The 22,527-nt window shown below is 50.7% G+C and overlaps 1 protein-coding gene across 1 annotated transcript in view; it reads right to left on the reverse strand.

The window, feature by feature from the left end:
• Positions 1–4,220: 4,220 nt before the first annotated feature.
• Positions 4,221–22,527, reverse strand: part of GRIK4 (glutamate ionotropic receptor kainate type subunit 4) — a 124,447-nt gene continuing 106,140 nt past the window's right edge. Inside the window, exons 13-20 of the mRNA XM_085209238.1 lie at positions 18,436–18,549; positions 13,396–13,505; positions 11,448–11,621; positions 11,177–11,342; positions 9,056–9,281; positions 7,764–7,892; positions 5,203–5,321; positions 4,221–4,697 (exon numbers count right to left, since the gene is read on the reverse strand). Of these exons, the coding sequence (XP_085065364.1) occupies positions 4,332–4,697; positions 5,203–5,321; positions 7,764–7,892; positions 9,056–9,281; positions 11,177–11,342; positions 11,448–11,621; positions 13,396–13,505; positions 18,436–18,549 (1,404 nt within the window). The 3' untranslated portion in view covers positions 4,221–4,331. The remainder of the gene's footprint in view (positions 4,698–5,202; positions 5,322–7,763; positions 7,893–9,055; positions 9,282–11,176; positions 11,343–11,447; positions 11,622–13,395; positions 13,506–18,435; positions 18,550–22,527) is intronic.

Raw genomic sequence — 22,527 nt, forward strand, 5'->3', positions numbered from 1 at the left:
CGCCGCTGTGTGGTGCAGAGCTGAGACCCAGGGCAGCACAGTGCTGCTCTCAAGTTGTTTGCTATGAGGACATCACCCATCGTGCCTGCTGGGGCCTGGTGGCATTATGGCCATCTGGCTTTGCCTTCCTTGCTGCTGCTTCTTAACAGCTCCTTGCAGAAAATGATCTTTTGGTCAAAACTGAACAAAAATAAAAGGCTGCTTTTCAGAATAACAATCTCCCTCTTGAAATACAGTATCCGTCTGAAGGAATTATAACAAGAAATATAGCTTCTGTGTCTGCTAAACCTCCACAAAGACACTCCCATCCAAGACTACTTTTCCATTCGAAGTCAAGCTCCAAGGAGAGACATTCATCCATTTGACCTCTTCACATGGCCAGCGCTGTGCCAGGGCCAATGAAGTGCCCAGCCAACAAACCTTCCCCCCGTGGACAGGCCCTGAGCATGGACATGGCATCACCTCCTGCTATCACCCAGCTCCCCACTGTGCCGTGACCTCCAGCTGTGCTGCTCTGGCTACAGAGCGATGGATGGCTGGAGAGTAACACCACAGGCTGTGTGCTCACCTACCTCCCCCGTTTTAGTTCAAAAGCAACGATCAGAGCATCCTCCTGGCTGTGCTCCGTAACACATGCGGCTGTTTGCTGTAGAGCTGGAAGAACAATTGGTTTCAGGCAGACAGATCAGCCACCCCAGTGCTCCCCTGGGAACGAGAGGTCTTTCTTCTTTTCCTCCCCCAGTTCTTTGTGCTCATTTGCATTCACTTTTGGCTTAAAAATAAATTGCTTTAAATCTCGGCTCAGCACGAGCTAAGCCTGAAAAGCCAGAGGACGACTTCTGAACATCGCTGGGAGTTCAGGCAAAAGCCAATCAGAGGTGGGTTGTTCTGAGGCTGAGGAACGCAAGGAGTGGTGTTTGGGGTGTGAAAAGGAAAGAGAAAGGTGCTTGGAAGGCAGAGATAGAGCGAGAGAAAAGAAGGAAGATAACGGGTTTGAAAGAATGTGGGTCTCGCCCATGGTGCGTCTCAATTGCCTTCTCCTCACCAATGCACCGACTTTTTCTCTCTCCTGCACCCTAAGCTCAGTATTTGAGGAACTGAAAATACAGCCACGACAGAAAAGAAAAACAGAGCGGGTTATTCCACACCAACCGACCGAAGCAGAAAAATGCTATTCCACACCAAAGGCCAAAAACAATGCCAGGTCTTTCCATTGTAATAAAGCATTGTTTATCGCATCAGAAAGGCACTTTTTAAAAGGCGAACGGCCACGAAGCCCCTTTAATGCATGGAGATCCTTCAAGATAGGTCTGATAGAGAAAACCCAGGCAGGAAATATGTGCTGGCTAATCTGACAGTTATCTCTTTTACAGCCAGCTCCTGTCATTTCAGTCTTTGGAACCGCCAGCCGCATCGGTAGCTGCAGCCCTAACCTCAGCAGAGGAGCAAGCCTCGGTTAATAAAGCCTGCTTCCCTCGCTGTGTTCCTCCGTCCCTGGGGCTGCTCGTCCCTCCTGCACTGTTTTCTGGGCCAGGAAATCGCAGCCCCACCACGAATCAGACCATCAGCCCGGCTGGAGCACAGCAGATTCCCCTCTGCGGGGACAAAAGTCTCCTGGAAGATGCACAAAGTGCCCATTGTCTGATCCCGCTGGGACGGGGCTGATTTTCCCGGTGTGCTATCAGGTTCCCCAGGAGCCGATTTACACTGAACTCATCAGTGCTACTTTGTGCCCAGAAGAGCCCAGCTCTCTATTTTCCACCACTTAGGGCCCATCAGGCTCTAATGGGGTCGTTGGGACTTTAAGTGCTTTACGTGCTGCTCTGCACGCCGCAGCCTTCTCCTGCTGGCTCCTTTTGAGTCCCAGCTGAAGTAGTTAAAGCTGTTCCTGCCTCTGAGCTCTCAGCGTCCACAGAAAAACCCTTTTCTGTTTTGCCTGTGCCATTCCGTTCAGGAAATGCCCCCTGGTTGTCCCAGCCTTGTTAGTGTTAGACGAAAACGGCACCGCCTGGGGAACTACCACAAACCTGGGGTTTGGTGCAGGAGGGGAGATGCTTTTGGTCGGGAATGTGCCCAAAGGCAGTGGGATCAGGGGCTGGAAAGCAGCTGGGGTGGGCAGGAGGATGGAGGCAGGGGTAGGAAGGGAGAAAGCACAGCGTTAATCGATCCAATCTTGGGCTCCCGGTGGAATTTGCAGAGATTTCTTACTCGAATTACCCCAGTTTTATCAGGAGATGGCCGTTCTGGGAAAGTGCCTTTTGGGCAGCAAAGTGCTTCAGATCTCGAACTGCTTTAGCACTGAGCAAAAGTGGCCAACAATAGCTTCAAAGATGAGAGCAGGAAGCTGTGGGGGGAGGGATGTAACCCATCCTGGGCATGCAAACGTGTGCCAACAGCCCCCAGGAAATGTGCGCAGCGCTGGCTCTGTGGAGGGCCCCTATAGACTGTGAAATCTGTAGGATTGTGGCAGTGAGCAGAAAATGCAAGGCCCTACAAAAGGTATCCACGTGTCAGCAGCTTTTACCCATCCACTGCTACTCCATGCTGCATTTCTGCTCTGAGCGCATGCACTGAACAGAGGGGGGAAATAATGACAGAGGGCAAAAGGGACGTGGAAAAGTATCTCCCTAAAATCCAGACCTGGTTATCAAATACGATATAGGCGGAGAAAGGTAACAGAGGAGATAAAGAGCAAGGGCAGAGAGAAACTGGGTGGCTTCTCATCATTTCATACCCGACACCCCCTGTCTGAGCAGATGACTGCAGACCTTTGGAGCAGCAGAGGAATCACATCAGGCTCTGACAAGCTCCGTCTTTATTCAGTGGCATGAAAACATCAGCTCTCATCAATGATTCATGAAGCCTTTTCTTCTGCTAATCTGTAAATAAATTTTAAAAAGCAGCTTCTTTTTGATGAGTCTATTCTGCTGTTCGTTAGAACATATCGGCCTTTACAGGCAACACGGGTGTGCTCAGGGGCTGCTGTCAGCATTGGGAAGCACGGGGCTGGCTGTGCTGAGCTCTACACCCAGCCCAGCAGCCTGCCCTCACCTCCAGCCCCAGCTCCTTCCACTGGGGATGAGCTGGCCCTCAGCAAGCTGCCTCGTAACTTTTTCAAGTGTGGACAGGGAAGAAAAGGGATAAAAAGCGTAATTATACAAGGACATCTTTTATTTCAGTACATTCAAGACAAAAAGAAAAGAAAACAATTCGAGAACAGGATGTACCTTCACTCAAGGCTTTATCTCCCCTGCCCCTCTCCATTTTCCTCTCTTCCCTTTTACAGTCAGAAATTGCATAGAATTTGTTTTTTCAATCAGAAAATTGAACTCGGCACTGTAGAACCCACGTCAGAACCACGCGGAGCTGCCGCTGCTGCTGGGGAAGTCAGAGTTTCTCACATGAGAGCCCGCTCTGATGGCTCTTGCAGTGCTGCTGAGAGCGACATGGGGAGCTGGAGGGGTTCCCCTGTGCTCCCTGCTCTCCTTTCACCTTCCTCAAAGGAATCCCAAACCCACACCCCCAAAAAACAGAAAGGGGCAAAAAAAAAAACAAACCAAAGCAGATAACCCCAGAACTAAACAGAAGACACAGAACCCCTGAAATTCCAGGCGTTTCAAGGCCTCTTTGAGATCACTGTGTGTGTTGGTTGTTTTTTGGCATTTTAATATATATATATATCTATGTATACATATATATTTATATACATATATATGTATGTTAACTCTTCAGACTGTCAGCGTGTGCTGCTTCTCAGGGGGAGTGTGTCCCACCCTTCCTCCCTCTCTCAGCCCAGTGCCACACTCTAGAAAGGAAGAAATCCAGCACCTGACACCCAGTGCCTTGGAGACTAAGTCCTGAAGTACCCCAAAATGAAACAAAACAAAAATAACGACTCTCCCCTTCCCATCCCTCATCTGTACCAAATAAAAATTCCCACCCTCCCGCCCATTGAGATCATCCCCTGTGAGTCAGTGTGATGGGGAGACAGCGTAGCATCCTTCCTCCTGGCCCGGGATGGAGCAGCTCTGAGATCAGCACTCGCCCCCACAGGGGTGGGTGATGCTGTTACCCCGATCCCCACCGCGTCCCTCCTTCCCACCTCGGAGCTGCATGGGGGCAGCTCACCTGAGGACCCCACTCCCGGTGCATCCTCTCCAAAGCCGACCCTCCGGCCAGGCGTGTGCGTCGGCCCGACAGCGCTCTGCCTTGCTCTGGAGAAGCTGGGTAACTGCTTTTAATTTAAAAACAAGTTTGACATTGTACAAGTCCGTGTTCTGTAAAATGGAACAGGACCCTCTCGGCCCACCCCGGCTCCCCCCGCCCCGGCGTTACTCGGGCTCGCTGCTGTTGGTGGTCTTCTCCCACTCCAAGCTCTCCTCGCTCTGTGCAGGTGAGCCCGGAGCCGGCCGTGCCCGGAGCCCCTGGAACCTGCGGCACTCAGGGCAGACGCGGATGTGCGTGCAGCCTCGGGCGACCAGGGCAGCTTCTTGTGCCAGTCTTTGTGCCAGGGGGTCTGGCTCTCCCCCACTGCACAGCTTCCCGTTGCTGAGCGTGGTCGTGCTGCGGGCTCGGCGCTCCTCGGGGATAGCGGGGCGAGTCCGTATCATCCCCCCTCGCCTCCGACGGGGGTGGAAACTGTCCTTGCAGAGGATGATGTTGCGCAGCTCTGTCACCATCTCTTGGCACACCGACACCTGGAAGGCAGACCAGAGAGATGCTGCTCACTTCAGTGCCTTGCGCCCGCTCTGGATCCCGATGCCAAAGCGCTGTGGGCCCAGGTTCAGATTTGGCCAGTGGATTTTGATGCCAGCGCTCAGACCCCAATGCTTGTTATAGCCCAAGAGATACCACCTCTTGTCAGAGCCCCTCCTGCGTTCTGGATTCCCAGAGCAGTGTGGGACCCAAACCTACCGGAGGCCCGAATCCTCAGATGTTCCAAGCTTCAGGGAAGGGACCTGCATGCTGTGCACAGCTGATCCCTTCAACAGCCCCAGAGCACCCCATAGCCTCGGCTGCAGTGGGATGCAGGAGTACCTGAGATGTCTGTGCACTTCACACCCAGCCACGTGCACCCAGAGCTCTTGTGCACTTGAAGTCTGGGCACTTGGAGCACTCTTCTCAGGCTGAGCAGAGCACAGCTGAGCACTCCACACGCAGCAGTAAGCACAGATACACTTTTAGGACATTGTCAGGTCCTACCTCTGACTGCTCAGAGTGCCGAAGGCTCCACAAAAATTCCAGCATTGCCATAAAAATCGCTACGATTAAGCCACAGATGAGAACCACGAAGATTCCACCAATGTTCTCCATTCCCAGGCCTAAAATAAAGCAGAAGAGACAACGCTGCGGGGAGGCAGGCACAACAAAATGCAATCCCTTGCTGTTTCCTTAGCACTGCGCGCTCCCAGCCAGGGACCAAAAGCACAGAGCCAGCACTGTCCTATTAATAGTGAGCTGCATGACTCAGATGGCAGAGCGAATGCCTCGCAATAACTGCACGATCGAAGATGCGCTCTCAGAAACGATGATTTTGCAGATAAACAGCGACTGCATTGGAGGGAAGTACAAAGCAATTTGTGGACAAACCAAGAACAGAGCAGGGGAAAAATGGGAGATCAATCGAGCACATTAATACCTGCAAATTATTCACCCAGCTCTTGTTGCTTTGAACTCTGCGGATGAGCAACGCTGTTAGAGGAGCAGAGATGAGGAAGACAAGAAAGGGCTTTAAAGGAGGCTGGCACTGAGAAAACCTCCTTTGATTGCACTACAAAGTGCTGTTGAAAAACGATGACAGCTGCTTGTGTTGCAGTGTGAGGAGAGGATCCAGGCAAGACCACAACCCAACGCAGTTGGATGTGATGTGGGGACGTTGCACAGGGGTACCTGGGATGAGGCTGGGGGCTCTCTGGTGGTCGAGGAGCAGTGCCCACCTCTCAGCACTCGCTGCCCAAGGAACTGCTTTCCTTCTCTCGTAGGCTTGGCCTCAAGTGGCCAGAGCTCTTGATAGGGCTGATTACTAAAAAGCATGCAGTGCTTAGTGCTGAGGTGATGCTACAAGGCCATTACTCAACAAGAACATCTATAAAAACCTTCCTCTCCCCTCTGTAACATTAAATCAAAGAGCAGGAATCAATGATTTATTGACAATCTCTGCATGGCTCTTAGACATAAAATCTCACCAAAATCCTTGTAAATCGCTGACCTGTTTTGTTCAAAAACTCAAGAGGTCACATTTCTCCCTCTTTCTCCGTCATTCTTTTGGCATTGCCTCTGGAGCAATCCAGTGACTGCGTAAATCAGCCCTTCGCAGGGAGACGTTTCCACTAAGACAGCAATTGCAGGGCAGAACACATCACATAATCGCTGCTCAGACCCAAGATAAAGGCCATCCTCTCCTCACAGCATCTCTCCTGGTTGAATTTCAGGCCAGTATCGGGCTCTCATCATCCTGCCATGGTTTCACCCGGATGTCAACTCAGGTACCCAAGCTCACCTGGGAGGTATCTCTTTCCTCTGTATACACATTTTATTCCCTCTACTGCCTCAAGTCCTCCAAAAACACTTGTGCTTTCTCTCTGCTAGGATATAGCTGGGCATTTATTAAGAAGGCAAACAAGCCACAAAAAACATTGTCTCATCCCCGTTTCACTCTTCACTAGGTATGTGACAGCACTCTCATTATCATGACCAGCAGACTGCAGTCTCTCACTTTTCCCCAGCTGAGAAAGTGAAACACAACAGAAGGGCACAAAGCACCACAACAACCCATCCAGGGTCACAGAGCAAGGCGGGCATTGGCAGAACCAGTCCAGGAGCATCTTTTCAAACCCACCTCCTCACAGCCCAGAATTCTGAGTGCATGGAGCCTGGAGGAAATCCACAGAAGAGGAGCCTCCATCTTGCATGCTTGCCTTCTTCGGCAACTATTTCACTCCTCATCGCCTTGTGCTGAGGTTGGATGCCTCAGGCTGGCCCAGGATGTCCTAGCTGCTGCTTTGAGACCACCAGCCAGGCTCTCTCAGTCCCAGCAGGGTCTCATCCAGCTGCACACGCACCCCAACAACTGCTGCAATGTCAGAGAAACAAGTGAGCAGCCATGCAGCTGGCTCTGCTCTGCGTCTCTGCATTCAGAAGGGTCAGGACCCTCTCCCTTCAGCTGGGAACCTGCTGGCCTCCCAAAAAATGCTTGCTGAGGAAAGGGCGACTGCCAAAAGAAAAAAAACCACAGCAACTGCAGGAAGCTGGCAACTGCTGCACTCTGGGACATCAGCCTAATGTGGTAGCCTTTATGGCAATTTGCATAGCATTACTCAAAAGAATTTGCTCCTCAGTTTACAGATGCACTAATAATGTCCTTGTGTCCCTTCCCTCAGCTTTCACTCAGAGGCACTAAGCAGTGGGCCCGTGGTGGAGATCCATCTCCCTTGAAGGAACACGGGATTTTGGTCCGATCTCTTTAGCCATCCATTTTCCCACGTAATGCTGCAGACATTCATTAGAAGCTAATTTACCCTCCATATGCCTCCAATATTTGTCATTTGGTTGTTCCTGCTATCTTTGCCCCAGGCAAAAACACACAGCATGAGGCACCACAGAGCTGGTTGGCTCTCTCCTTGAATTGTGAGGGAAGGAACTGCAGGTCAGGAGAAGGGGAAAAAGTAATTCTTTGGCGGAAAACCCAGCAACACACACGTGCAGATGGATCTCCATCCTCGCACGGCTGCAGAGGAGGCTCCCTACAGAGCAGCACGGCGTACCTTTGGCCCGGTGGTCCTCCTCCTTGGGACACTTGCCTCCTTCCCACCACTTTCGCTTCAGGATTTCCAGCCGGTTGTTCTCCTGCAGCTGGAGGATGGCCAGGTCGAACTCATCGCGGAACACGGAGCCTGCAACAGTGAGAGGTGGGCACTAAGGCACCGCTGCCTGCACACCAAGACCCACAGATGGCACGTAACAAATTAGAAGGGAGAGCTGCAGCTTCACGGGCAGGAGCTGAGCTGGCAGCTCGGTACCAAACTGCTTCTTAAACCACAGAGGTCCCTCTCCTGTCCATCTGCCTCCAGCATCAACCTTGCTCTATCACTCATGTTTCACACTGGTGCACTGCAATGGTACAGAACCCAACACACAAGCAAGGCATGGGAGAGGATGCTCCGTGCTCCCAGGGGTGCTGAGGGGCCGTGGGAAAGCCCACAGCTCCACTGGTAACTCTGCACTATTGTCCCAGCAAGCAGCATTCTGCTCCTCTTATCTGCTACAATTTCGCTGCTTAACAAGACAATGTCAGAACAAATTTAGTCATGACAGTGAGCTTTTGTACTCACAACCGGGTTACTGTGACTTTACAAGCTTACTCATGTCAGCTAAACTACAGTGACTGCCTGCAGGAGGGTTCTGCGTCATCCAGCTTCACTTTGTATTGCAAAGTGTGGGTGCTTGAAGCCTGGAACTGGCCCAGAGATCGGTCAGTCATCTGGAATAACAACTGCTACCTCCTTTTCCTCTGCTGCCCTGGGAAATGGTGTTCTCTTGTTGGCTCCCCTGTTTGAAAGACAAAAACCTGCATTTGTTGAAAGCTGATTGCTGGGTGAGATAGTTACTGAATTGTTGGGCTCTGTCCTGGAGTTTTCAGAACCACCAGGTGTTAAGATGCTACAGCAATTGCACCAGCATTACTTTTAAGGCACTTCTGAGATGAAACAAGGAGCACAAAACGATTCAAAAACACTGGTTCCAAAAGGGAAACCGTCAGCAAAGAGCGTATATGCAGCAAACAAGCAGCAATTTTGAAACATCTTGCACATGAATTATTGAAGGAGCCACAATCACGTGTCACGGGGCTCTGGACCAGAGCTGGCTCTCGCACATATGGCTCTGAGTGTGCGCCGTGGGCAACTGCTGTGTATTTGATTTTCCTCCCGAGATTAATAAAGGACCCCAGGCAGAGCCGTGAAACGTGAGATCGGCTTTAGAGCCGGCTCAGCCTTTCAAAATGCTCCGGTCCTCTGCTGACAGCTGAGAAGGACTAGAATTTGTCTTCACTGCCTACCGACGGGCATGCCAATCCCGTAGCCCTTGGTGTCCAGAAGGCCCCCGACCTGCGTGAGGTTGCAATTGCGCTGACGATAATACTCGTTCATGGTGGACTCCAGCAGGAAGGCGTAATTGGAGTTCAGCACACGCGCGATCCCTTCCTCCGTGCTCTTCACAAAGACACTGGGCTGCTTGGAGTACATGTAGTTCCACATCCGCTGGTACGTCTGGTAGCGGGAGTTCTGCCAAGAGAGAGCTGCAGGTAAGGCAGGGGGAGCGTGTGGTGGCATACAGCCCTCATTAGACCCTCCTGTAAAAAGGCTACGATGTGGAGGGGAGTCGAAACAGGTTTAGTGCCTGATTCACAAAGGGATTTGGATGCCTAATCTCCAGTTATTCCAATGAGATTTAGAGGTCTGAATGTCTTGGTGGATTTGAGACTTTGTTGGCGAGGCTGGGCATGAAATGCATACCTAATTTCAATAGGTTCCAGCAAATCTCTTTGCAGGAATTCTGTTTTAGAAAAAATACATAATTTTTGTAAAAGCGTATCAAAAACACCCAGCAGAATCAGAGGAAATAGCTCCTGTTTGGTTTAAGCCACTCTGTGCTTCCCACACCCTTGTGCTCAAACAGTGCACTAGTCTCAGACACTGCCAACCCAAGAAGAGCACTGAGGTCCAAGGGCAGAGTCAAAGCTTGTTGGAGTTTACTGCTCCATCAATCTGGATTTTGTACCTGGAGTCTTTTCACTGACTGCAGTGAACTAGACCTCAGCAAGCCCCAAATCTCCAGAACATGCTGGTGGTCGGACCTGCCTTGCTTTGGTGGAGAGAGGAGCTAATTTGGTGGCTTGCACACTGTGACAGAGGCTCTCAGGACACTGCTGCTGCCCTTGTCCACCCAGCTCTGTCCTCTGTGCAGTCGCTCGTGCAGGGACAGGTGGGCAGGGTGTGCTCACTCCCAATTCACAGCACTCTTACACACCAATCCCATGTGTTAGCAGCCAGGGAAACTGCTGCCAGGACAGGTTGCAGTGCAAGGTGCCTCAGCAATGGATGTCTCATGCAGCCAAGAGCTGAGGGGTGAGGACAGCCTCAGCCATGTCTGTGCAACCCACTGCAGCACCTGACTCACCGCCCTGACAGAAGGTATTGCAAATGGTACAAGAATACCTTGTGCTAATTTCCTTTTTGACACGGGCACGCACAAGGCAGTGCAGAGCCATGACAGGATTTTAACCTTGAAAGTCTGCCTGAAAAGGGATGAGTGCCTCATATGCAGCCACTTTATTCACTTGGGCTCTTCAGCTCGTTTTAGATGTGATGTTCTGCTCAAAAGAAGTTTTTTTTTTTGCCAAACCCCTGAAGGGTGGAAAGTTGAGCTGAAAAGCTCAGGCTCGCTTGAGAGGTTTCTCAGGCTTCCTGGTTCAGTTCAGACTCAGAGGAAAAATGAGAAGAGCTTTCTGCCCTCTTGGTATTTCAACATTCAATAAACAAATAATCCTCAAGCAGTTCTGTGTGCATTCAGAGCACTGCAAAAAAAATGCACTCATTTGTTTCCTTTTTGAATACAGCAGGGAAGACAGAAACGAAATTGAGCTAACCAGTATTACATTGGCACATACTTGACTCGTATGTTTCCAGAGTCGCTGACCCCATATAGACTCCGGTTTACACCAGCACATTTACATAAGATATCTCACTACTTGGGATTGCAAATGCTTCTTTGCTTACCCAACCCAAGTGACACTCATGGAGAACCTAAGATCACGCTGACCATGCACACAGACCCACAGAAATCTGACTGCAAATGCTCAGCTGCTAAAGACAACATTGTGTCATCACTGTGACATGTGGATCTGCACCGCCTTCCTGCCTACCTGGTAGTGAACTCCCAATGTTGAGTTACTTTCTGAGACTGAGCTGGAAGGATCCCTCCACCACTCAGCCCCTCAATGTCCCCAGTGGAACTGGCCCAGTGCTGTGCTACCAAGCAGCCAGGGCCCCCCAAACGTCTCCAGTGTGCCAGAAACCAGAATGCAACACACCAGTGAGAGGCATGGCAGGCTGAGCAATGTCCAAATCTGATTCAAGGCTGCAACCCCCACCCTAGCTAGCAAAAGAACAGGGTTTACTTGGAAGAAGGTCATGCTGGAGCCGCCGTGAATGGTGCCATACTCGATGGTGGTCTGGTCTGCCAGGTCATCCACAGACTCAATGGGGACGTCCATGCGCTGCACCGTGAGGAAGGCAGCCAGGTTGGCCGTGTAGGAGGAGATGATGATCAAGGTGAAGGCCCACCTAAGGGAAGGGAAAGCAAGGACGATAAGCTGAGATTTCCCCATGGGCTCATCTCCATCCCCACCCTGGAAGAGAAGCCCTCCCTTAAAGGAAGGCTGGCCTTACCAGACTCCACTGACGCAGCGCGTGGAGAGCGCCTGGGGGGCGATGGTGGAGCCTTGCTGCATGAACCCCCCAACAGGAAACCACAGGCTGTTGCCCAGTGAGTACTGGTTGATGAGAAGGTTGCACCTGCCTTGTGAGCAGGGGTGGGGGCTGTACCACTCATAGGGCGTCAAGCTGCAATGACAAGGAGAAGGGAACACAGGTAATTTGCTGGGAAATGGGGCACTTAGGAGAAACATAGCAGGAAAAGAAAAGCTGAAAAGCCCTAACTCTCCCGGAGGCAGTTTTTTCTAAGGAGGAAACTGCTGTCAGTTGTTGCTCAGGGCACAGAGCTGTGTGAAATGTTCACCCTGAGATTCAGGTGCCAGAGGCTTTGCTGTAAAATGTGCAGAAGTTTTGGGAGACTCTGCTGAAGGGCATGGGCTGGAGGGAGACCGGAGTCCTGTGTGCCAATTTGCATCACAGACAATGACAATAATTCCAGAAGCTCATGGTCTTGATGTGAAATTGAAATCAAACATCTCCTGCTGGGATCCCTGCCAGATAATGAGCATCCATAGCAAGTTCCAAAGTGGAACATGTTAAGACCTGACTGCACAACATCATCGAGGAAGAATGGTTGCAATAGGCTGCTCCAAGGTCTGGTGGCCCCAGCAAGGTCTAACCACAGGTTTAGTTTGAGGCCATGTACTCTTTGTTTCAAAACAACATTACGCTTTCAGAGCTCACAGAGATGGGACAGGGGTGGTAATTGCAAATAAACAACAGCATGTCACTGAAGTGATGGCAGCCTGGCTCTCTTTTTGGGCTGTTCTCACTCTTCAGTTCCCTGGTTGCTAAGAAAGTCTTCTAAATCCTACGCTGCCATTCACTATATTGCTAATGGTTAACAAAGCTGGTGCTCGGGAGGGTTATTTTGGGGCTCCTGCAAATGCAGCTGCAGGGCTCTATTGCAGCACTTCACCAAAATGAGGCTTTCATATCTGCATCTCTCACCTCATCTAGAGGCACACGACTTAGGAGGACAATGTTTAAAACATGCAGAGAGGGGTTGGAGGGGCACCACATCTCAGCCTGCAGAGAGTGCCCTGCTCCATTATTCAGTGTTTTCTTCAGGACTACGCATGTGAGGCTGTAATGGGATTCAAAGAAAGCATTAAAGCCCTGTCAGCATGACAACTTCAGCCATGCTAAGGGACCAAGCGGCAGCACGGTTCCATTTTCTGTAATGAGGAGTGGGTATTTGCCACGTCCCGAAGCAGCGTCCGAGCCCTGAGCACACCTCTGGAATGCATTTCCAGGACACAGCTGAGCTGAGTGTGGAAAGGTCCACCTGTGGCACCAAATGGCAACGTTTTGCCATGAGGTCAGGGAAGGCAGCCCTGGAGCGCAACCCTCGGGCCTCAATGGGAGACGTGCTGCAGAAAAGTGCTTGGTGACATTTTTTAAAGCTGATTTAAATTAGTCATAGGGAATCGACTGAGGGCTGTCAGGCGAGGCTCTGCACATCAGCTGGGAGCTCTTGAAGGATATTAATGAACTTCCACTTTCTGAATACATCGCGTTTTAAAGGACCGACACCAGTACTGGAGTTTGCATTAACATTTCTGAATGCATTTGTGCTGACATCTGCCCTTTACGGCCAAGACAAGTGCTCTGCTTTTTCTGCTGTAGACTGAGCACTTCTAGGGAACAGCCTCATTTGCACCTCGCCTCAAAGCTCCTCCTGCCCTTCCCAAACAGCTTTTGGCACTGCTCGCAGCCATGCCCGTAGCCATCCAGCTCCAATGCGTGCCCAGCAAAGCCCCGTTCCCAGCTGATGGGGGACAGCAGGACCCCATGCTGGTGGCCTGGGGGACATCCCCACGTGCAGCCCCTCACCACGGGGCTGGGAGCGTGACGCTAGATGGCACCGCGAGGAAAGGAAAGGCAACAGCAGTCACGTTACCGAGCCACCAAGAAGAGGACGCAGCTGACGGCCAGGTAGGCGAGCAGCATGAAGAGCCACACGCCGGGGGAAAAGGGGTCCAGGAAGGAGAAGTAGCCAGGCTTGCGACCCTGCAAGGCAAACAGATGAGAGTTTGACCTGTTTTTCTACACACAGAGTGATTCATTCTGAAAAGGACACAAAGAGATGCACCTGCCTTGCTGCTGACAATGGCTGGGAGGGGCAGAAGGGAAATACAGCAAACGGGGATTTGCAAAAGGCTTGCAGGGAAGGAAAGCAGAGAGGCAGTGCCACAGGTGAGCCAGCCCTGCAGGAATCCTTTCCTGAGACCTTTCCTCTCCCTGGCACAGCCTCCTTTGTTCCTCCAGGCAATCAAATAGGTGAAGCGATGGAAAATTAAGGCACCCACAGCACTTTGCTGGGACACGCTGTGCTGCAGGACCGACCTGGGAGGGAGGAGCCCAGATCTGGAGCTGTTGGTCGCCCACGGAGGATTGCTGGGCACAAAGGGGCTCCCAGTGTGAGGAGGGGTGGGTGGGAACCTCTGCAGGAAGCAAAGTGGGGAGAACACATTTTAATGCAAAAAAGGAAAAGAAAAAAAAAACCAACATATTTGCAATATTTCTGGCTCGCTTTCTTCTGCCTTCAGACATTCCTTTGCTACAAAACTCAATACAATTATTACTTTTATCTCAGAGAAGTGATATTTTTATCTTCGGGATGCGTCAGAATTTCCTGCTTCTACTGCAGCAATGCCACCTTTCCTTGAGAAGTAACACCTTCACTGCTAGGAAAATTGGGCTGCTCAGCTCTTCAAGTACACTCAACTCACAAGGACACGCCACCACCGAAATCTCGTCAAGTTTAGCAACACTGGGATGAAAGAAGGATTAATTTGCAGACGTTTCTCTCAAGCTGAACTCCCATTCTGCCCAGTGGGGGAAAAGCAGCTCCCAATTTATCTCTGAGCAAACTCAATGTCACCTGAGCAGGGGTGTCCCAAAATGGGCTGCGTGCTGCTCGCTGCTCCTTTACACAGAGGCTGCTGCTGGGGTTGTCTCTGATACACAGAGCCCTCATTTTTCTTAGTCTGCTGCCTTAACTCTGCTCATGACACTACATAAACTAATAGCAGCTGGTAATAAATAACAGCTCACTTCAATTGCCACAGCAAACCCGGTGCCATCCAAGACCCGTGTGCTTCAGAGCTGCACTTAATCCCAAGGCAGTGAGTGATTTTCTGTTTTCACAGAAGTCTTTGGGAAACAGAGTTGAGTTCTTTTGCCTTTTCTTCCTTCCCCAGAGCCAAGAGAAGCATTTGAAATTCTGTTTCCACAAAAACACTGTTTTACTACTGAAATATTCCTACTCTTATGCAAAAACTGAATTTCACAAGGTCTTCTTAGTTCTTCTAAAAACTGGGATGTTGCTAGAAAAGGCAGTAGTTGTTACACAAAGACCTTCCTGAATATAAATACCTCGGGTGCTGTGATGTTCCCAACTCCAGTCACCAGCTGGGACTGCACTCTTGGAAACCTACAGCAAATTGTTGGGAAAGCATCTCCTCCCGGGTCCTTAAGGAGGGGTGGACTTGGAGGCTGGGATCTACATCAGTATTTTCAGTGATTTGGGCTTACTGTGCCTTTTAACAAATAGATAAGGTAGCAATCAGTGGTTCAGACCTTGCAGAACCCATTTTCGAGTCAAATTAAAGTCATGTCCCAAGAAAAGGTTCTGATTCTCTCCTAGCTTTCATTCCAGAGCCTCTCTTTATGGTCCTTTTTCATACTGGATCATCCCCTTGCTCACCTTTACTGCAGCAATTCTTGCTGTTGCTGGAAGATGAGACCATCTCACTGCTCCCAGCTGCTCCTGTCTGCACCTTGCTGGTCCCAGCTTGATGATTTTGGACTCCTGGATGCCAGCTGGAAGCCCAGGGCAGGCACTGCCAAAACTCTTCTCTTCAGCAACCACCCGGCATTCCAGGATGCCCTGCAGAAGCCTGCTTCCCTTTATCATCTACCTGGTAAAGCTGCCCCTCTTTCACAAGTGCTCAGAAATGAGACAGACCAAAGGGAACAGCAAGGTGTGACCACCTCCACCTCCCAGCCAAGCAAGTGGGACCTTCCCCAGCAGCAGCCCCAAGCAGCTCACCCCTGCCAGCATCCCACAGCTGGTGGGGGATTCCTGGGCACTGGCAACGTCTCAGCTGAGCCTCCCTTGTGAGATGCTCCTGTAGCAAAGTTCCTCGCTGTAATTAGGGCCACCATGTCTTCTCTGTGTTTCTGGGGCAGTTTGTCAATAAATTATGCTCATTAAGGAAATTGCATTGGAAGCTTTAAGTTTCCAGCTTGGCAGTGACTCTCTCCTGTGACTTTACAGTAGTAGTAGTTCTGGTTCTTTTCAGCTACAGTCATTTTCAGGCTGCTGCTACATATTCTTTTCATTCACAGTTGAGGATAAGAATAAAGATATTCTGTTCCCACGGAGGGCACAAACTCTCTCTTATCTGTCTGTTTTGAAGATGGGACTGACAATATCAGGCGTCTGTCAGATATTTTTAGCAGGTCCCAATACGGCTTTGTTAATTGGAAGAGCTATTTTTCCTGGAATAGAAATGTTAAAAGTGTCCAATAATTGATGAAGGCCTCCTGCATATCCTCAGATAGAGGCAAGAGAGATTCATTCAGTGGTTCCTGGAGCTAGAAGAGCTTTAAGATCCCTTCCAACCCAAGCCATTCTGTGGTTCTCCGATCTCCAAGGTCTCTTCCAACCCAAACCATTCTGTGCTTCTTTGCTTCCTGGAAGCCCCCATTCTCAGCCAGGCAAGGGCAGGCTTCTGGAAGGGGGGATGTTGGTGACTGCAGAGCCTGACCATGCAGCTGGCTCCGCAGGAGCCTTGCAGCTCGCTGCCTGCCTGCAGAACCCAGGGACTGGCTGCTCAGTTGGTCCTCCCAGCTCGTATCTTCGCAGCACTCAAGCAGAACTCCTTCAAGCCTCAGTACACCTGTCCTAAACTCAGTTCACCAACTGCATGCCATCTCATCTCAAGGGAGAGCACAGAAGGGACTTTCAAGGCGCATCAACAAGGACCGTGTGCCAGCTGCTCCCTCACTACCTTTCACAAAGGCAGGTGTGAGCAGAAGCAAGTGTATGCAACAAATAACCATGCCTTCCAATGCACCTCTGCGCAGAGCAAAGCACCAGACACCTGCTCCAGCCCTTTTCCTTAGCCTGGTACAGCTCAGGACCCACCATCTACCTCCTGCCCTCCACAGCAGGGATGTAATAAACAAAAAAAGCCTTTTCTCCTCACAGCCTGCAAGTCAGAAAGCCTATTAGAGTCCCCGCGTCAGAAATCCATACTTGATTATATCACAACAAGTGAAATTGAGAAAAATGACAGCCCCATTTAAAGCTGCCATCTTCAGTTATGTGTGATAAGAGACGCAGTGTGGTGGCTGGGTTGGGTGGGTGGGGAGGGGAAAGGGGGGGAGAAAGCATTTGCAACCTGAGTTAAATGGAAATTCACATAAAATGTCATCACGCTGGGAGGAGACTGGGGCATGGAGGCTACTTCTCAGCAAGGGATGTGTTTGTGCTTATTTATGAGGCTACGTCTGATCTGAGCTGTGATGAACATACGTCAGCTGCAATTTCTGACATCACAGGGGTGTTGGTGGGGTGCAGAAGGGAGGGCAGGGGGCTGCCTCCAGCTGCTCTGCAAACCCCATCTCTATGGAGAGACAGAGCAGCGAGCTACCTTGCCTTTCCCCACTAATTCAATATTTACCAGTTTAATGAGTTAATCACTGCCCACTTTCAGCTTGGCAGGAGAAGCTGGGGAGCTCCCAGCTCTGGGAGATTGCATTCTCTCTGCAGCCCTAATAGGGCCATTCTGTGTCCCAGCCACAGCTTTCATCACTGCTGCAGAATGAGCTCTGACGATAGCACGGGACTGGCTGCAAAATGCTTCCTGTGACCCTAAATATGAACCCTGCTCACTTTGGGATGTGCTTGAGCTGGGACACAGCTTTCCAGTGTCATGCCTGTACCACTATGAGGAGCAGACGGTCCCTGCCCTGAAGAACTTGCACTCAAAGTGTCAGACACATTTGCATTGAGTGCACAGAGGCAGCAGCACATGCCTTGCACTTAAGCAGCACTTACATGCAAGCCCTGCACTGACACTGCTGCACATCCTGTGAGGCGAGTGATGCAGCCTCATGCTGTCCATGGAATGGGGCCTCACAGGGACTTGCTGGGCTGTGGGAAGGACTGGGGGCAGAGCACAGCTGGCAAGCAATCCCCAAACATTTAAAGATGTTTGAGAAAGCAAGAAATTCAACTATAATCCCAGCCACACGGCACCACAGAAACACCTCTGGATACACGGGCAGCTGGGTGCGAAGAGATGTGGCTGGGAAGGGATGGTTACCTAAAGGTCTGGCCCTTCTTGATCAGCTAACAACCAATCCTAATTCCCGCACGTAACAGAAGAAATGGAATTTTAACTAGATTTTAATTACTTGTTTGTTCTTGGCAGCAGCAACTCAGTGCAGAGAGATGTATGCGCAAGTTTGTTTATATTTGTACTGAACACTGCATCTTTAACAGCATCACGAGTGAAGAGAGGGGGCTGGGAGAGGCAGCTCTAATTGTTTTATCCTTTTGGCTGTTATTGTTGAGATGACAGGAAATCGGGACTGTAATTCTCATCACATTCAGCACTGTGCAGAGCACGTTTCCCAACCATAGATTGGGAACAGTGGGATGTCCTGCTGGAAGGGACTGGGATGTCAGTGCTTGCCTTCTGCAGCGCCTGGGATCTGGGAGCCCAGGGTTAGAGCCAGCAGGGCAATGGGAACTGAATGCACTGAGCTGACACAGGGCAGAAAGAAGGAAATCAAGGTCCAGCACATTTGTGTTTAAATAGGAAAACCAAATGTTTTTATGAGCCGTTCACTTTTCTTCTATAACGAGGAGCTTTTGCATGCAAATAATGGAGGCACATAAATGGTCATAAAAGAAGTCTCTTACCATATGAACTCGGTAGAGAATGCTAATTCCCAAAGTCATGAATGGCTTAGAGAAATCAATCACCTTCTCCCGCTCCGCAGTAATCGTCAGCCCCGCCACTGCCAGGTCGGCTTTCTGCAGAGAGAGGGAAGCAGAGGAGGTGAGTGCAGGGAAGGACAGGGAACAGTGGGACATGGCACAGTGCTGCAAAGTGAGACTGGGCTCTGGGGAGAGCAGCAGGAGTTCACCCCCATATGGATTTCACACGAACCCTTCTCAGACACTCAAAGCACAACCATTTCATGCTCTGGACCGTTCTTTGCTCATTGCTGCAGGCTGCAGGCTGCTGCTCCCACAGCCCCAGCTTGGCACAGTGCTCTCCTTCCAGACAGGGCATAAATGTTTCCAGATTGACTCGCAAAGCAAATGAGATTGGGGCAAAAAAGAAAAAATAAAATAAAATAAAATACTTTCTTGCGATGTTAATATCCTCGCAATATAGATAAGGGATTTGAATTTTAAACATTATTTTTATTACTACAGCTCTTCTAATGTCTGTAATTGCTTTCTGTAAAAACGAAACCTCCCCCGTTCTCCTGTACGCTTGTTTGCCTGCTTTGCAGGATGACAATTATGCATGTGAAGAAAAAGAAGGGGGGGGGGGGAAAGGAAAGCTATTTGCACTTGTTGTCCCCGAGTTTCATAGGTCTGTGCAGAAGCCAAGGCACCATCAGGCCTGACGACTCGATAAAATATGCAGCTTATCTCCCTGGATCCATGCCCTACTTGCAAATGCATTGCACAAAGGCAAATTTACGGGTGCACCCCTCTCACCGCGCTCTCTGCCCCTGCTCTTGTTCTATTTCCTTAGGAAAAACAGGGCTAAGTGCCTCCGGGCCAAGGTCTGCCCCATGTTTTTCCATCCCCACCACGCTTAAAGGCAGATGAGGAGAAAAGCCAATAGAAGGCAAGGCTTGTAGAAGCCCTTCAGGAGCCTGCAGGAGGAAGGGGAGGCAAAAGCAAGGCACGGTGATTGGCAAGCCTGCCCACCAGCAAATAAGGAGCACAGGTCACGGAGAAGGTGATATTTCACAGTCCACGCAGGACGGCTTTATTGGACAAGACTGGTGCCAGATTTCTGCAATTGTTTCCAAGCAGCTATTACAGATTCCTGCGAGGTTCAGGCTGGAATGAATTATGAGCCGGGGAGAATTTCTGCCTAGCCAGACATTTACCCACAGGGTTTTTTAAAGGCACTGGTAATCATAGCATTGTGCACGAGCACTTCAGCCCCATGTAAACAGCAGCAGATTACAAAGATGGGATCAAGTCATCTGTGGAACACGGTGTGTAAGGAATTTTATCGGCAGGGAAAGCCTAAAGCTCACTAAATCTCCCTTGTCTATTGCTTATAAAGGTTTGCAGGTACCATTGTCCTGGGGAGAGCACTGCCAGCAAAGCCCTTTGCAAAGATACAGCTTAATTCTGACAATGGATTACTTGAATTCAGTTTGGAGAACTGGGAGAAGTCCATCAGCAAATCCACAGACCAACAGATGTCAGGTACGCTGCACCAAAGGTGCATCAAAGATCAAAGCCCTGAGCACTGAGCTGCTGGATCTGGGGGTGCCCTGTGCTCCCACGGTTGCTCTCAGCAGCACCTGCAGAACCACCACGGGCATCTGTGCAGTGCACCCACAACCCTGCCAGAGCCCCTTTCTTTCTGTCCATCCCCTTCCTGCCCAACCTCTGCCCTTGCAGGGCCAGCACTGGAGCTCCAGCTATATGCAGGCTGCTGGAGTTTGTGCCCATCCCCACCTGCTCCCTGCAGCACAGACCTGGCAGTGCTTGCAGCACTGCTCTGTCAGACTCCCCCTTCCTCTCTCCCCAGGCTCAGAAGTTAAGGGCTGATTTCTGACAGTGCTAAACTTTGATCTGGGAATGGCATGCGATGTGTTCTCTGCCTGAATATCATCAATTTCATGCTTTTGACTTTGCTCCCTGATGTTCACAAAACTTGTGTGATTCAGTGAGGTCAGCGTCTCTTGGTTACAGAGCTCTGCAGCTCTCTGCTTTCCATCCTCCCCACCTGAGCATGGGTAGCAGTTACAGTTTTGAGCCTAAATGGTGTGTTTGGGGAATAAATGGGTTTCGTTTTCTGCTCCTGAGCTCCATCCACTCCTGGGAAAAGGGAAATCAGGAGGGAAAGGATGGGGGAAAGAGGGGCAAACAGTGTGTGATTTTCAGCCTTCCAGCACAATTTCAGCTATAAATGTCAGCATGAAATAGGCTTAGTAAAAGCCTAGGGCATTTGGGGAGGAGAAACCTCTCAAACGAGGCCAAACTTTTTGCTAGGTGAGGGGAAGCTGTCTGAGATAAAAGCAGGAGTTGCTGTGGCTGTACCCGGCACTGCCTGTGGGAGCAGCCGAGCTGATGCTGCCATTGGGAAGGATGAGAAAAGCACAGGGAATGAGCCAGGCTCCTGAAGAGGAACAGCAATTAAGCAGCTTTAAGAAGGATAATGCAGGGACTGCCAGCCCGGAGGAGGCATCCGTCTCCTCACTGGGGCTGCTGACAAGGCTCATCAGGACGGAGTGGTGATGAATGGGGCTGATGTCAGCCCAGTGGCAATCCACTGTCCAGGTATGACACAGCACGCAGGGAGAGCCCGAGCTGCGTCAGGCTTTGTGCTGACAAAACAGGGACAGCCCTGTGAACATGAAGCTGGGATTTCTTGCAGGAGCACCTCGGTTCATAAATCCCCCAGGCACACGAGTGCCCTCTGCACTTGCGCTACCAACACAGTACAGTGTGGCTGAGGTCAGGGAAAGCTTTCCTTTTAAGTGGCTTCTCCAAAGCCAAAATCAGCTGTCAGCCTCCAGGACCCACCTGATCGCCAGCACAACTCTGGGACAGGCAGCATCTCACTGAGCCTCTTCAGCAGCAGAGATGCTGGCTGCTGGGCCGATGCAACGAGTGCTGCTGCTCCAGACTGTTAACTGGTCACTCCAAACTATTTTTCTAAGGACATGCATGAATCCTGCCACATGCAAAGTGACAGCCAGAATGCCCCAGAGGCTACCACCCTCCATTTAAATTACTAACATGGATGGAGCGATCAGCAATCAGAGCAGAGATCAGCACTAGGTCTGCTTCCATCTGCATTCCTTCACCTGCACTATCCCTAGGAACTGGAGGAGAAAGCCTGTGCCAGGTGTTCCCATGTCCTTAGCACAAGCCCATTCCCTAGGAATGGGACCCATAAGCCTGCAGGGACACCCACTCAGCTCCCACTGCACTGACCAACCTGCATGTGCAAAAACCAACAGCACGTGCAGACCCCATTTGCTCACAGCCCCCCACACTCCCTCCCCTTTTCCCCACTCTCCCATCTCCCTCACCCCCATTCTCCCGTCTCTCTCATCACGTTTGCAGTGCTGCACTGTGCACACAGACTCCCCCTCCCTCCATCACCCACGCACAGCTTTTCTCACTCAACACCCACTGCAGGACTCTGCCAATCTGGGGATAACTTCTCCATCCTTCTCCCTTCCTTCCTTTCCCTTTTTGGAGCAGTTGGAGGAGAGGGTCTGATTGTAAAGCACCTCCATGCAACTGATCACTAGAGACTGAGCTGGAAAACCTCACCCCAAAAGCTTTAAAGTTCTTCCAGCTCTTGGTGTTGGTGCTCCTGAGCAGGAGGCATGAGGTGCACAGCCTTATCCTACGATTCTGTCATCTCCCTCACTTTAAAGACAGCTTTCATCACTGCTAATCTCAGCCAGATTCAGACCACTGATGCAGAAGCCAAAGGTCTGGTGTTACTGCACTCCATCTAGCTCCCCAAGCGATGCTGTGCAGAAGCAAAAAGCAGGATCTTGCTCTCACCAGCCTCTTCTCCCTTGATGCACCCTAGAACGCCTCCTGCAACAGCACCAGCCCCACACCAGCCATCTCCTCAAGGAGTAGCAAGAACGCTGAGCACTCAGCAAGGACATTTAACACCCAGTAAGGATGCTGAACACCAGCAACTCGCTGCAAGCTGAGGTACAGGCACCGAGCACAGCCACCAAAGGGCTCCACTACCCAGACAGCAAATCCAGCCGTGGCGGA

The sequence above is a fragment of the Meleagris gallopavo genome, chromosome 26 (genome assembly GCF_905368555.1).
Source record: "Meleagris gallopavo chromosome 26, MGAL_WU_HG_1.1, whole genome shotgun sequence".
In the NCBI taxonomy this organism is placed as follows: Eukaryota; Metazoa; Chordata; class Aves; order Galliformes; family Phasianidae; genus Meleagris; species Meleagris gallopavo.